This window comes from Ixodes scapularis, unplaced genomic scaffold (assembly GCF_016920785.2).
Source record: "Ixodes scapularis isolate PalLabHiFi unplaced genomic scaffold, ASM1692078v2 PGA_scaffold13__105_contigs__length_92229423, whole genome shotgun sequence".
Taxonomy (NCBI): Eukaryota; Metazoa; Arthropoda; class Arachnida; order Ixodida; family Ixodidae; genus Ixodes; species Ixodes scapularis.
Window position 1 is genome coordinate 49844050 of NW_024609839.1, and position 16862 is coordinate 49860911.

Here is a 16862-nt window from a genome sequence, read left to right on the forward strand (position 1 = left end):
ACAAGTTACAGACGTATTTATTTCTTACGAGTGTAATATTTATTTTCTGTAGCTGGGCCCGTTTTGTGCTCCTTAATGTCAGTGTGCCATGACGTTATCATAATATGTGTATGGTTCTAAATATCCTATTTACAATGCCTACAAAGGCCAAAATGACGTCAGCCGACCCCAACTCGCGCATTGGACACGAAAACTGCGGCGCTCGGATGTATGCGCTCGTCAGCAATCAATTCGTCCATGGATATTTTAATTCGCGTTCCTGGCGAATGAGTGCCCTGACGGAACTTATCATTAATTGCGAATGCCAAGCTCTACGGTGTGCTTAAAAAGCATGGTGAAGGCTTAGGGTCATCGCACCGGTGCCCTAGTATGTCACGACTGCGTGATTTCACAGTTCTCTTCCGAGTTGAGGATTACAGGTAAGAAAGAAGAAGTTTAAAATAAAAAATAAAAAAATAAAAATAAAATAACGAGATGAAAACGCGAGGCTTTTGCACATCGCAAAGCCTGACGTTTTCGTCGTGGAATGCGCGTGCCGGGGAGAAATCCCCGAGATTTCTCCCTCGTGTGAATACCCCATTAACACGGATATGTGTGCTACACCAGATAAAAATATTGACTTTTTGAATGCCGGTAAACTTCCGAACGACCATTTTGCCTTTCTGCAAGAACACCTCATATCCGGCGTCCGTCTCTTTTGATGGCGTCCACAATTCCCAAGAGACCACCATGCCGTCCTTCTTGGTTGAACCCCGTCGACGTCGCTCCTCACCAGTCGGTGGGAAAATCTCATCTTGAAGGGATGATCGGGTCTTGAAGAAGTATGATGCTAAACATATATACTCGCTCACTATGGGGCAGTCGAGCAGCAGTCATGTTCCGAGCCAATCGTCTTGTCGTGGCCGGCGTAATCGGATTTTGTTCCATCCGAGCGAAGTCCGAAAGTACCAGCACGGTACGTTCGTCCCACGAAGCGGCCGCCATCCCGGCGGCGCCGAAAACCACTCGCCTTGTCCGTGCACGTACGATACCATAGCAGCTCTCGTCGCCCGACAGTCCCCGGGCTGCAAATCGTCTCACCTTTCAGAAAAAACAGGCACCGTTCCTCCAGAAGTTCTTGCCGTACCGCGATGCCAAGCGTCTTATAGGTCTTATACCACTTTTCAATGAACGAATGGAGATATCAACTAGAGTAGACTACAACGGTTGCCGCCCGGCGACGCTAGAAGCACGGTTACCATGGCAACCTCCCAGGCCCAAAATGGAGATCACTATCAGCGCTTCTGACGTCGTGCATCTAGATAATTTTGCGTCGTGTCGCTACTCTGGCAGCTACGCTGCCACATAAAGTGGCTCTAGGCAGAACCTGGTTCAGTCCCCACCCTAATGCCACTAAATAAGCTACGCTTTAGAGTAACCTCACCACTGATCTCTATTGTAGTAGTAGTAGTACTGAAATAGGAGATCAGTGAACCTCACTTATCCATCTTGTGGCTTAAATAATGGTTACCAGTTATCTGAAACGTAATCTGAAATCACAATGAAAGCTTTTCTGCCTTCCATAAAATGTTTAAACTGTTCGCGAATCTAACGCTGAATGCACCGAATCTAATGCTGAAGAAGTCGCATTTTTGAATCATGACGATCGGCAGTTTCGTCTGCTCTGCACAAGCACCAAGACGGTGGCGCCCACGACAATATCGAGGAACAGAGTGCCGATACTCTAAGCGCAGCTGATTTAGTGAATCTACCCAACCCCTGCTTGTTTCAATCTGGATTATGATCGTACCGGCGTGCGGCCGCGTGATGCACGTTAAAGACCCCATTCAACAAGTTTTCGATAGTTTTTTTTTTTTTTGCTTATTGTGACGATTAGCAGCCCTGTGTTATGTCCCCCTGACCTTATAATTTACATGTACAGACCGTGTCAGTGTACATTTTACGACGGTGTTTTAATAAATCTGTTTGAATTAAGGTCAGACACCCTGTACATGACCGCCGTTGACGGTCACTTTAAGTAACACACGGTGGGAGAAACACGTTTAACATGATGACGTTCTATTCGACGGACTGTCCGTGTAATATTCGGTGGAAGCAGGCTACCCCTAGTTTTGGCTTCATTTACCCTAAAGCAAGAGAGGTATTTTCTTGAACCCGGCCGAATTGTGTTTTGGCATAAACAGATCCGAGATATAAGATAGAAGGCTCTGACGACATGACCCTAGAGTGAAGTACGAGCGAGTACAAATTCTATCCGCATATTATGAAGTCTCGCTTAATCCATCCTTACAGCTATACTCCGTTCACCCTAAGCTGACAGTGCGGTAAAAGCCACGTGCCCGTTTGAGCCACTCATGCCCCCATCTTTCGGCATGTGATCGTGCCCTCGCGCAAAAATCGGGGTCAGCTGATCAAGGAAGGCGATTGGTTGGTTCGCCGAACGTGTGTCTCCGACCGCACTGTCAGCTTACGAGTGTACGGAGTACAGTGGCTGCAGAAAGCTACGCAGCTGGTATCAGCGCCTCCAGTAGTACTGCTTTCGCTTATACGGAGTCGTCGCTAGTTTCCCGTGCTCGGTATATACATATGTATGCCGTAGTTGTTAGTGGGGTTGTTCTGCGAAGCAAGGCCGGCATTATCCTAACGAATATACGATATCCGGGCGACTGAGTGCTGGGTGCCGGGCTGCAAGTGCAAATGTCGCTAAAGCAAAGAGGGTTTGTTGTTATTGTTGTTATTGTTGTTCTTGTTTTCGTTCGAAGCAGCGAGATAATGAACACAAAATATGAAGCTAATCAGGGTGCATAACATTGCTGGCCTTAAAGCAGAACGACGTCAATTGTATGCGACATGCTCAGACTAGTTCCGCTAGTTCCGCCATACGTGGCTTTCACTGAAAGTCATATTAGAGTCCATTGGGATGGCTTTGCTGATGAGTGCGTACGTACCTTTTGCAGCATGCATTTTTCATAACCGAATTTTCGTTTAAGGTGACAACAAGTGGGAAGGACCACCAAAATGGGGGATGCCATCACGGGCAAGCCATGTATTGTAGAGGAGATTTAACCGCCGCGTCACTTAGCAACCAAGTTAAGAACTAAACCAATAAACACAACGTAACCATTATTTATATTTTTCTTTTTCTTTTTTTTTTTTTTTTGCCCAAAATCGAAGCGATTTTTTGCAAAGTCGTGATTTTGCGCAAGGTCGTAAAATCGCTTTGATTTCGCAACCTCTCGCACAATCGAAGCGATTCTAACGGCGTTTAATGCCTTCCAAAGCACCTTCGGATCTCAGTGGCAAAAGTTTCGGTTTCGTTTTATTAACCGCACTTCACGACATTCCGTCACGACCAAATAGATGCATTTGTGAATATACTGTCGAGAACGGTTATATCAAAGTCGGTCATGACGAAATAGCGGCTACAGCGAAGCTATCACGATTTCCGATACCCTTTTGCACTTCGTTATAACCGAAGTGGGTTATAACGAAGTAGCGGATATAGCAAAATGATTTCCCATTCCCGTTGACTTAGTTATAACCGGTTTCGACGGTATGACTTTTCTTAAATACTTTAAACTCTTGGTGTTGCCTACGAATACGCATAGATTGAGGGGACAAATTTTTGTTGCTGTTGTTGTTGTTTTTGTTTGGGGGGAGGAGGGGTTGACGTACCCGAGCTTCTGCAGGTAAACAAAGGACTACGATAGCAGATGGAAGGAGTGTACTGAACCGATCATCCTGTTCAATCCTCCTTAATTTTCTAGCTTTCCTTTATTATCCCTGGACCGCGAGAGACATTCTGCACTCTGGAGGGATAGCCAGGCCGCCGAAAAGGTAGGAGACGCGGCCGGCTTTACTCCTACACCTCGCTAAGTCTAAGCAATTCCTTACGAGGCCGCTGACGGTCCCTGCTTCAACGGGGTCTTTCACAAAGACGGATGGCTGCAACGCAGCCATCCATCTTTGTGAAAGACCGCTGACGGTCCGATTTTATTTCCACTCAATGCCTAACGAGACGCACTACAACGTCAACCGAAAACGTGCCACTTCTCTCCATGGCCCAACTAATGCCATAATGCAACGCACCCAGCGTCGCATGCAAGGACTTTTGGTTCGAATGCCGACGGAGTACTCGTGTCCGATCTGTGTCCCGGCACTCGATCGAAGAAGATACGCGCAGTAGAGGATCCAGTCCACGGCCCGGCCTTCCTCCTGCTAGGCAAACACCGAGCTCTCGTGAGAATAGGCGAGACTCCACTTATAGGTCGATCCCCTCGCCAAGGAGTGAAAGTTTGAATCAAGCGTATTCAAGCCGGTCGTGGTACCTATCCGCGGTGAGAGTGAGAGAGAAGAGGAGACAAGATCAGGCGGGGACTTCCGAGCTCTGGTTAGAACGATTAGTCCAACCCTAGGCTCAAACCTCTGGTCCGACCTTAATCTCAGCGCAACCCACACGATCTAATGAGGCAATGAACTAGTGCCAAAGTTGCATCGACACGGAGCTCGTTTTCTTGGCGCGTTTACTACCACCTGATAAACACATCACGCGGAGAAAGAAAGCGCAGGCTCGAGTGACACCCTCACTGTTTGTGATTTGTTTAGTCGGCGACGTCAGACGCACGAAAACGACGGACGCGGTGATGACGAACTTTTGCTTATCTTCGTCCGCTCCTTCGGTGTGTATAGCGTCCTCTGCGGTCGGACTTCAAGTGGAACGGAGCACAGTTCGGTATTTTCAGATCAAGTTGACTTCCCACATGTTTCGTAACTTAATTTTTCTTTTTCTTTAGAGCGGCACTGTTAAGTTCTAGTTTCCTCAGTTTCGTGTCCGTCGACAAATAACTCTCGACACAACCCTCTGGTCAGCTACCACCATCTAAAAGTGACGGCGGCAACCAGACAACCGGCTGCAGGGAGTCTGGTTGCCGCCTTCACTCATAGATTGCGGCTCATAGTACATCTCCACTGCTCTTTCTTCTTCACCGGAGTGGAAAGGCTGACAGATTTTAATTTTGAACGGACAGGTATTCGTCGAAACGCACGAAGGAATCACCAGACCATTTCGATGCTCGTAAAATGGGCACGTTGTTCACAACGCCGCTTTATTCAGGTAGGAACAAGTATTCCATCGAAGTACACACTTGAAAGGCATTGTCAAATTCGCCATGCCTACGCGTTTCTTTTTTTTTTTTTTCTAACGTTTATTGGTTTTGCGATACGAGAATCCAGCAAGAACGTGAATGACGTGAAATTCCTCGTTGCACTTTATACCTCGTTTCAACGAAATTCAGAGCACAGTACGTCACAGGCTGGCAGATATGCAAACGTGTACGCGTAAATACGCTTACTTGTGACGCCAGACAATGCACTCGATTTTATTAGCCGATGATAGCTCAGACGTGCTAAAGAAATGACCAGCGCCGTCTTGTTGCCCTTTTTGGCACGGCCCGATAGGCCAGGTCGGCTCCTAGTGTTGGCTGCACTGTGATCTAAGGTGAAAAACGTATGGACCGAGCGTTTATGTCTACGCAAACAAGGCGGCAAAAAAATCCCAATTAAAATACATCTTATCTATTTTATTTTAATTCGGGTTTATTTTATTTACATCGCATCTATTTTATCTGAATCAAATTTATTTGGTTTAAGTGAAATCCGAAAATTTAAATTTAAGTCCGTAAATTTAAAAAGGTGCATCTTTGAACATGAGAGATTGATCGCGCAATCTGTTCCATAACTAATAATAGCGCGTCAGAAAGAATCACATTAAATATAAAGTACAATTGTATTAACAACGTTTTATTGATTTAATACCCACCATACTAAAAAAACAAAAAAGCTTGATTTTTTTTGCAAATCACGAAATTTGTTTTTTGCTTTTTTGATTTGATTGCAACGGTACGCTATTTTTAAATTTTTTTTTTCTTTTTTTTGCGTTCTGATTTGGTTGCAATCGAACATTGCGCAACTGATAAACGAAGGGGAAGGTAGAAATCAAGCTCAGCAAACTAATTTGCTAAAAAAAGTACTACTTTTTTTTGCTCGTGTTCTTCCTTGTATAAAATATGTTTATACCTAGTTTCGCCCTTCGTATAAACGCAGCCGACGCTACGAGCTGACGAGACCAATCATAGATTGTCAAAAGCGCACCATCATGGTTTTTTTCAGGTTTCCGTACGGGTTCTATCATCGCTGAGCCAAACATAAACAGAAAAGGCCCAGTGACTTGCGCTTTCCACGCTGTTTCATTGGTCCCATTACCTCGCAGCGTCTGCTCCATTTGGATTTAAGACCAACACGCGGCTCTGACGTCACGCAGCCGCGGTGGCGCTGTCGACGGCATTGCGCATGCGCAGACGCTTCGCTTCACGCGAATCTGGTTTCTGCGCACGCGCAGTGCCCACACCTGGTGTGGGCAAACGCGGGCTTGTTTGTACACAGCGTGTCGGTCTATAGAGCCAACATTAGCCCCTGCCGCCCCCCCCCCCCCCCTTCCCCCCCTTTTCAGTAAACAAGAACCCCGTTTGCGCACCGACGTTATCCTCTAAAACTTGAAGCTCAATGTAATAACACAAACCTTTTTTGGTCTACGCGCATTTGAAGCCTTACGTATGCCGATCTCCCTGTGTGGAGTAAAGCGGTTGGCTCTTCCAGGTGCTTCACGGGAAAGTAGATGGTGACTTTTGAGGGGGAACTCAGGTGGAATCTCAGGTCGCCTGTTTATTGCGATAACTCAATCTACGGACTTTAAGCATTCTCAAAAAAGAACCGAGATTAATGTCATGGGCGGCCGATTTCTATACTAAAATCGAATGAATGATCGGGCACGCCCCTTTTTTCTGCGCATTGGAGCAGACACCAGGGGGGGCGGCGCCGTCGGACGTTTGTCAAAATACAATGCACAGCGCGACTAAAAAGAGCAATAATTGTAACATCCGGTAACGTCATTGGTCAAATTTTACGGAGCTGGTAGGAACTCGAAAAGGCTCCCCTGCCCCACAAGAGAAAAATGATCCTGCGCGTATTTTTATTGCTGCGAGTTAACTAGGACGTCCAGCCATCTCGAGTTGGTCACAAACATTATGCCATCGAAAGCAACCTTCAACGAAAAACGCTTGAGTGACCCTTTAAGGTACACGAGAATTAAATTGGTCCGTGTTGATCGCCTTGTTTTCGCTCTGTTGACGCACACGTTCCTGACATGCCAGCCACGAGATATAGACGGCAGGATTGAGTGTTCATAGATGTCCAGTGCTCACTCCTTCCAGGATCTCGAGTCCCTGGAAACAGAACAGGCGAATAAGTGTGAAACAAAGCGTTTTTTTTTTTTCTGATTTTCACCACACGCTATCGTGCACACAAAAATGGCGACCCGACAATGTTGCTCGATGGGGTTTTGAAAAAGGTCTCTTCTGACGATATAATTTAAGAAGCTAAGTCTAGCTCTGTTTTTGAGATTTGTGTTTGTCCTTTGTCCCCCTTGCTCCCCTCCTCCGGGGATTATTATCGTTATTCTTATCCAGATCGCTTGAACCTTTTCATTAAATGCATTATCAACAAGTTTAAGTTGCCTAATTCTTTTAGTTACCTAACGCCGCCACAGCACTTTTTCTCGACGCGAGTTGAGCCGAGTTCACGCCGAACGCTGACACGGCATTGGCGTCCCATAATGAGCGCAAGTTCGTCTGCTTCTATTGCGTGGGTTCTCGTGACGTAAGTACGCCGAGCTTTGGTTAGCTCTTGAAGAGCTGACCTGAAGGGCAGCTTGCGTTGAGGTCTACCCACTATCGTTTCAGTCGGAACCAATCAGAGCTCGGCGTCTTTCTGACGTCACCACAACCCTCGAAAAAGAAGCAGACGAACTTAGCCTCCGCATTGGTACTCGAGGTATGCGCCCAGAAATGACGGACAGAGTTCATTGGCGCAGCCACCACTATTCGCCTCGATATTCGATCGGCATGGCTCATGTGGCGAAAAGCAGAAAACCGCTTTGTTGTACACTGAAAGGGGTACGTAAACGAAATGTTTTGCACTTATTTTTTTTTTTTGTTTAGATATGGTCTATGTTGGACCGGGAGCCCAGAAACACTAACCTAGACTAGTGTTTCTGGGCTGGAGGCAGAAAAGTTAAGAAAACGATTTTTAAAACGAATGAACAGCTTTCAAATTCGCGTCTGGTGGCAGTTTGTGAAGCTCCATTGGAACGCCGTCACGTCATAAGTTCCTCAGAAGCAACATCAGTTCGCGGCACTATGGCTCTCTCGTGGAGTTACTTAGTCCTGATTGGGACTTGGCGGAGAACGCTCATAAGCTGAGACTACAGGCAAAGCTAAAAGCTCGAGCTAGCCCGCGCTTTGAGATATGCATTTCTAGCGCGAGCGCTGGATCGCTCTGCGGAACAGCGCTTCGAAGCAGCGACCTCGAACTCTCGTTGTTGTGGATTTGCTTTGGCATTGATTACAGTCTCAGCTCCACAGTGCTTCTGAAACGTGCATTCCCTTATCATCAAGATCGCCGTTCTTCGCAGACGTTAGGTAGGAACTTGATCTGAGGACGCGGGGACTTCTGTAATGGCAACCGTACGCCATTGCTGGGTACTGACGGATTTTTCTACTTTATGGTTCTCTCGAGCCACTACTTTGGCGGTGTGAAACTAACAGGGTGAAGCGAACGCCTGTGGCGCATAAAATACCTTCACGGCCGCAAATGATGCTACGGGCAAGCTATGTATAGGTCATGATGCGTGCAGTCCTCGGAAATTACTACTGGGCGAGATTGTCGCGCGGTGGCACCACCAAGCGGAAAGGCTCGCAACTACAGTACCCTTTACCGTGCGAGAACTACTGACGCCACGAGCGCGATACGCATTGCGCTTTTCGCTGTTCGACTTTGAAGCGTGGGGTGGAGAGCTCGCGCTCCATGTCATTTCGTTTCCGTACCACTTTATACTGGTATATTACTATTACAATTACAATTACCCTTATGTCGTAGTAAAACCAGCCACTAATTTGTATAAAGTATAAAAGGAAATTTAAAAAAAATCATAGGGAATTGCAGCCGGAATTAATTTGTCACGTACAATTCAGCGGAATTCGAAACTACTCACGACACGTAGTGCTGCTAGTGAAAATAATTCTTATTGATTGTGTATCTAAACTATTCACGTTAACGCTAATTTTTTTTCTTATCTTACCTAGAATATATAGGCTGCCTTTTTTCTAACTGTAATAACTTTAAAAAAATATGTCAATAATTTTTTTCGCTCTGGGATTTGTATTATTCTTTACATTTTATACCAATTTCGTCCGAGCTACATAAATGACAGGAATGTAAGAAAATCACGCACACAAAGGCCTTCTTTAAGCTTACACGAACACCTCCACATGACGACTTTTAATGATCACGCCACCTAGCACAATTAACCCCATAAGGGATTGGCGACGTTTTTTTACAGTTCCAAATGGTTTTAGTATTGAGTAATCCAGGGGGCTGTGTTTGACAAATGTTTCGTTTCTCCTAAAAATAGGTTAGAGGCTCAAATGACGAAAGAGGGAATTTCCGTCATTTGAGCCTCTAACCAATCAGACGCGATATCATCACTTGTGTCACTTCCGTTTCTTTTTAGGAGAAACAAAACATTTGTCGGACATAGCCCCCCAGTACGCTAGTCAAATGTTACTATACTCCGTATTACTAACAGTCAGAGCGCATTCAAAGGCTAGGAGACATACAAACGCAAATACAGATACAAAGCCAAGGACGCGGCGCATTATCTTTGCATGATTGTTCTAGCCAATGGTTCCTAAGGCACGGAGATGACGAACGAACGCCATGACATGGCGCTTTTGCTGCTGCTTGGCACTCCGCTCTGACTTAAAGTGATACAATATATAGTATAGCTCGGTCAATATTGCGGTTGCATTCGTTCATCTTTCTTGCTTCCCACGGTGTACGAGACAGAACTCACATGACGACTTGCTGCAGTCTTCAGCCCATTCGTTGGACGATCTCTCCTTTGAAGAGTAGAGCTAGTTGGCAGAGCCTAACCAGAAACGACAACAGCGCGAGGAGACAGCAGACAAGAACCAGGAAGAAACAACTGACACGTACAAATACTATCGCTGGGTCTGTTCTTTCGTCCTACTTGTCTGTCGCGCCTCTTTGCCGGTGTTATTCTTTCGCGTTAGACGCTCTCTCGGGGAACTAGACTGCGGCCACCGCCGCCGTGTTCCTCGGTATCCTCTGAGGGCCAGACGTCGCCCGTTTGGGGAGTTGTCGGACGATCTTGGTGCCCAGCCGCGAGGGGGCGCTGTTCTCGACCGTGGAACCGTTGAAGTGGGACAGGAACACCGTCGACGTCTGCGAGAAGTTTCCCCTCACGAAGGAACGGTCCTTGTTGGGGTTGCGACGAATGGCGGCTCGCAGGTATGCGTTCCTCACAGCCGTTTGGACCTGAAATACAACGACCGGATGGAGCTGAGCGAGTTTGGTCAGGCTTACGATCGCTTGTCTTGATTCCTATGAACCAACTCGACCCTCTGACGTCACCACCACTGTGGTGGCCTGACGTCAGAGGTTTCTGCGCACTTAACAGTGCCCACACCCGGCGTGGGCAAACGCGGGCTTAAAAAAAGGCCTGAAAGTTACACTTATGCGGTTTGTGCAGGTGAGTTATACGAATAGGGGGACATTATGTGGGTGGCTAATCTTTGCGATAAGTCGTCTAATTATTTAAAATTCGTTAATTAACTTTTTAATTCGTGAAAATAGATATATGATTCCAACTAGAAACTTACAGAGCGCCATTGAGAACCACTAAATCAACACTTTCTAGAACGACTTGAAGCTCGTGGGAAACTCGGGGGCGCGCCAAAGTTAACGCTCGTGCAGCAGGCGCAAAGCTAGCAGTGGCGGAACGCGGATAATTAGATCTTTATCGCGTTCTTTTTGCCGTCTATTTGGGGGAGACATCGCAGCAATGTTTATCAAGCAAGCTGTGCAAATGTTGGAAATAAATTCCAAATTATATTTCTATGGTTTAATATTGTACAGTCTCCGGCGATATGAAAGACCCACTGGGAGCGCGTGGCCGAGGCAGTGGCTGGCGGGGGCGCTACGAGCGCTCCTGGCAATTCCATTCTGCTTCGAGGGGAAGACGCTCACTCGGGGCTCAGCACAAACTGATAAGAGCGCGCTTTAGCTGAGCTTCGAGTGAGCGTACTCCCCTCGAAGCAGAACGGAACTGCCCGGAGCGCTCACAGCGCCCCCGCCAGCCACCGCCTCGGCCACGCGCTCCCAGTGGGTCTTTCATATCGCCGGAGACTGTACTTGCGTTCTAATACGTAAATAGTTAGTTACGATTGCGATAATCGTTAACGGCTTCAGGGCTTCAAAACTGCAACGAATATTTGCGGCTTAGTTTCAGAAATGTAAAATACCTTTGGGGTACGAAGCGTCCAATTTTGTAAACGTTTCGGAACGAATTGAAGCAAAACCAAGGAATTTTAATTCGAGGCATGTCCGGGGGATGAATAGACAGCTTCAAATGGTATTTTTGTCTCTTCGTAAAGAATCCGTTGTCATTTCCTCCCGCATTGATACTTTCCAGTTTTAGGAGCGTGGTGCTTCGTGTCTGGCTATTTTGTATAGTAAAATATTTGAGTATATTATATTTGTCTTTAACGCAGAATAAAGGGCGTGTCCACATTTTCTAGCATCACTTTTGTTTTCTCTTTTTTTTTTTGTGAGCAGGGTCGTTTATACAAGCCACATTCTTACATTAAAAGTCAAGTTAATTAACAATGTATTCATATTTGAGACAATTGACAGAGGGTTCAATGCTCCGTGAAACTTACCTCGGAGTTCATAAAGCAGTAGAGCACAGCCACAAATATTCCCTGTGGAAAACAGAAAAAAAAACAACAAAAAAACAGAAAACATGTCATTAAAGTACACAATTAAGATTTATCTTAAAATAAAAAAAAAAAGCACAAGCAACTCTTACGTGTTAACTAAAACGAAAATTCTTCCTCGATTTGTATTCGGTTAATTCCGAACCTGTGTCAACTAACAAGTTTATTCCTTCCCTGATACCATTTTGCTAGGTATGCATTGGAAAAGTTTGGAATCGAAACGTACGGAAGGAAATTGACAACAGTCCCTTACAGCTTTTTGTCTGCAGTACTTTTCAACAAATCTGAGTTACGAGCAGACTTGTATAGCTATTTGTTCCGTGAATTCGGTTATCGCACTTATCTTGGGAAGAAGTAAATGTAAACCGCATTTGTTACGAAAAAACTACGTGCAGCGATTGCCGCCGGCCGTGAAGCGATCCAGTCTGCCGCCTGTTACCTGTCCACAGCGTTGTGACGTCATCGTGGGCATCCCCGAGCCAGCATAATGGCGAGAAAGGATCATCTGACCCCCTTGATGACGTCACTTTCGCTAGTTTTTCCCCCGCTCTCGCGCTTTGCTACCGTCGGAGCGCCGCAAAACAAGCGGGTCTAGGTCAAAAATTGTAATTGATTATTACGGCGCTCCTAACAACAAGCTCAAAAGAAACCTTCAGACGTAAATTTTTTTAAGGTGTCTACATTGCGACCTTTACTGGTTGTTTGAATTCAAAGACCTCTTCAGCTTCCTGCTAAAGAAACGCATGATTGGGTGAGCCTCGTGCATATGATTATCGCTCGCTTTGCTATCGTCGGCATTAGTCAATAAGAACGCTCAAGAATTAATCCCAAAGCAAGAATCGCGAGCACAGTAAGCCACGCCCTGCCTCTGTTATGCTGCCGGTTACTATAGATAGTGTTCCCTACAAAGTGATGTGCCCGATGATGGCACTAAATTAAATAGCTTAGAATCTAAGTTGATGGTGGTTAAACACTCAATGACAGCCAGCCCGAAAGACAAAGACAAGTAGAAGACTCGCCATGTCCAGTCTTCTACTTGTCCTTGTCTTGTCCTTGTCCTGTCCTGTCTTCTACTTTTCCCTGCCCTGTCCTTGTCCTTGCCCTGTCCAGTCTTCTAATTGCCCCTACTCTATCTTTACCTTCGTCCTGTCCAATCTTCTACTTGTCCTTGTCCTCACCAGTCTTCCGCTAGTCATTGTCCTGTCCTTGTCCTTTTCCTGTCTAGTATTTTACTTGTCCTTGTCCAGTCTTTGTCCTTGTCCTGTCAAGTCTTCTACTTGTCCTTATTCTGTCCTTGTCATTGTCCTGCCCAGTCTTCTACTCCTACTTGTTTTGCCATTGTCCATGTTCTGTACAGTTCTCTACTTGTCGATGTCCTGTCGTATCATTTACTTCCCCTTGTTCTGTCCTTGTCCTTATCCTGTCCAGGGGTCTATGCAAGACGGCGGGACAAAGGGACTAGGACACCGCCGCCTGCTGCGATTGGTCAGCGTCCCGCCTCGCCCCGCCGTCTTGCACAGTCCCCTACTTTCCTTGTCCTGTCCGATCTTCTGCTTGTCCTCGTCTCTCGCGATAGCTGTTTTTTGGATGCCTATCGCCTATCAAGTAATTTATAACTAATTTAAGAAAGTATGTTTTTGGAAGATGTTATGGTTGGATACTCTGTGGGTTGACTCACCTGCGAGGACTGTAGGATAGCGTTGATGACCATGTACGCCTCCTTGAGGCCCATGTCTTCGTCTTTAGGGTTGATGCAAAACAGCAGGTGCGTGATGCCCAGCAGTGGAAAGAGTAGAACCGTCGCCTTGATTGCTTTCCTGTTAAACGACATGGCAGCGCAGTTTGAAACTCTAAAAAAATCCCGTGTGTTTACTTTCCCGCACAACACTCAGAGAGCCAATCACCTCAACTTACAGAGGCAGCTCGGCGAATGACGATGCCGAAACATATGTTTAGACCAAAAAACGCAGTCTCAGTTGTGACATTAAGCAATGCAAGCGTGACGTTTTGCATTGCTTAATGTCGCAACTCAGAGTGAATTTTTTGGTCTAAACATATGATTCGGCATCGTCATTCGCTGAGCTGCCTTCGTAAGTTCCGGTGATTGGCTCTCCAATTGTTGTGCGGGAAAGTGGACGCACGGGCTTTTTTTAGAGTGTAGATCTGTTTAGCGGCCAATACTTGTTATGAGGCTGAGGTGTTTTTGTGGGAAATGCGGGTAGGTAGACTATAAATTATTTATATGGCCTTCACGAAACACTCATTCTGTAAAAATTCACCACAAAAAAAAATTGTCTCTGGTAGCAAGCAGAAATTTCGGTTCAATTTGTGTCCCGTTTGTTCAATTGTCACAAGAAGAACTGGGATCTAGCCAAATCACTACGCGTGAACGAAAATGAAAGTTGTTTCTTTCTTATTCATGCGTAATTATCCATAAACCCACTCAACTATTTTTAAATGCCAACTAGTTTGCTGTGAAAAAAGGTGGAAGTTTTGTGTTTACGTTGTTTCTACTATTGTTGAGATCGCTAGACGAAACATTTGTTACTTTTGTATGCTCAAGACAGTACTACAAGGCACACTAATACATAAAATAAATCTGAAACCTACCTTCAAACTGAAGGTTGAACAACGTGTGAGCAACTTTACCATGCTTGCCGTGTCAGTATTTACTTATCTCAGACCTCAAGAGCCCCCACACTACTACTTCAACTAACAAAAACAGGAAAAGATTCTTTGTTTTCTTGTTTTTAGATAGTGCACTGCCGATGCAGCTCCCTTGCATGGTTGGCTTCACCATTCCAGTGTTTCACTAGTTCAATACTATTTTACTTTTTTTCTGGGGAGGATCATGGATTACAGGTTCTTTCGCGAATTCATCCACGAGAACTGATTCCAAGCTTAATTCGCTTCCGTCCCGCGATCTGTGGCGCTAAAATAATAATAATGATAATGAGCTGGGTTGAGAGTTGTTCAGAGGTCCATAAATATATATACGAAGTTCTCGCGCGGCCTAATTCCGCCATGGGCGTCAGCAAGAATCCGTCTCAAAGTAGGATTAGTTGAAATCGAAGCGGGAGGGATCGGCGTAATCGCACAAAGGCGAGATGCCGCGCCATCGCATAAAGAATTCGGTTCTCACTGTAATTGGTTCAGCCGGCGCGACGGCTTCGTCGCAAAGCGGATCATTAAGGAGGGTGCGTATACTTTCACTCACCGAAATTGGGTTGTCTCAACGGACACGGCAGACTTGACCCGAGTCACCAGAATCCGAATTATGTTCACCAGGAACACGAAGTTCACCTGCCGTGCACCGCAAGAAAACAAAGACACACAGAAGTATATTTAAGCCTAAAGCCACGGTCAGACTGATAATGCTTCATGCAAAACGAGAGTCTACTGAGGCGTGTAGCTTCCTTGTAGGACGCTCCAAACACATTGCTTATACAGAAAAAACGTTTGCAGACATGTTCGAAGTGTTTTGTTTGAAGCTTGAAGTTTTGAAGTTTGAAGCATGTTTCAAGTTTGGTGAAGTCAAACTTCAAAGCTTGAAGCTTTGAAGTTTGATTAAGAAGATGTTGGGAAGCATGTTTCCTTCATACATATATGTATGCTTCCAACACGCCTGCGTACGGTTCTGGTCCGCGGGCTTGCTCTGGAAACAAAAGCAATGTTTCGGAACCAATCCTGTCATTATATGTGTCTCGCAATGTAAAAATTGCGCCAATTTTTATTTTTGATATTATTTTTGAGCGCTTTAAAAAGATTTTGGAAAGTTTTAAGGTTTTTTGTTTTTTTTTAACGCAGTCGGTTTGTAATATTATTAAGGAGTGCGTCCCTCAGGTTTTAATATTTGCGCTTCTTGGAGAGCATCGTCGCTAATTAATACTTAGCGTCGGATATGAGGACCGACATGCAAATTCATCTTTAACAACGTGAACGTTTGTTTATTTATTTTTTTATTTTTTTTTTATTTTGCGACGGGAGAAGGAAGGGCTTCTTTTTTGAGCGAACGTCGCGGAACAAGGTAATCTCCACTGCGCGCGAACACAACGTTTCGGGGAAGAAAAACAAAATCAACTGCATGGTAAAAAAAAGAAAAAAAAACGATGTTAGGACGACATTTGTTACACTTTCGGGGGACGTGCGAATCACCAGGGTCGAACGAAGACGACGTTCGTAAGACGTTTCGAGGACAAAGTCATTATCATTGCACACAAATGACGACGTTCAGGGAACGTACGCGGGACAAGGCAAACTCAACAGCGCACAAAAAAAAACAAAAAAAACACCGAGGACGTTTAGATTGCGTTTGAGGTACGTGGCACTCCTCACTTTGCACAAAAGCGAAGTTCGGAGGACATTCCATTCCCAATTCAGCAAAGAAAAAACAAAAAGGAGCAATCAATTCTTTTTTTTTGTCCTCGCTTTTCTTGTTTTTTGCTTTTTTAATTTTCCTCGTTTTTTTTTTTTTTCTTTTTTTTTGGCAAATTGTTACCAAATGAGCCCAATTACCAATTGTAGTGAAACTCCGCTGTACTCGTCTGCTGCTATTGAAAAAGTAGGAGGCACTTTTTTTTCTTTTATTTTTATCTGTCAAAAGCAAGACGAAGATAATCCCTGGAGAAGGGGAACAAGAGGGACAAAGGTCAAATATAAATATATATAGGATTAGTTGATAAATAAATAAATAAATAAATAAATATATATATATATATATATATATATATATATATATATATATATATATATAGATATATATAGGATTAGTTCCCCTTCTCCAGGGATTATTTTCGTCATTCTTGTCCAGCTCGCTTGCACCTTTGCATTTAATTGCATTCTAATTAAAAGCAAGACGTTTTTAAACATCACCGAATGAGGTTATGCGAAACGTGACAGGCTGAACGAGGAAGTGTTATCTTTCAACAAGAGTGGTTATCTTAAGTAAGA

General features: G+C 45.0%; 1 protein-coding gene across 1 annotated transcript in view; it reads right to left on the reverse strand.

Moving 5' to 3' along the window:
- Positions 1–10203: 10203 nt before the first annotated feature.
- Positions 10204–16862, reverse strand: part of LOC8026773 (corticotropin-releasing factor receptor 1-like) — a 76662-nt gene continuing 70003 nt past the window's right edge. The window contains exons 8-11 of the mRNA XM_042289627.1: positions 15130–15215; positions 13591–13729; positions 11856–11897; positions 10204–10452 (exon numbers count right to left, since the gene is read on the reverse strand). Of these exons, the coding sequence (XP_042145561.1) occupies positions 10204–10452; positions 11856–11897; positions 13591–13729; positions 15130–15215 (516 nt within the window). The remainder of the gene's footprint in view (positions 10453–11855; positions 11898–13590; positions 13730–15129; positions 15216–16862) is intronic.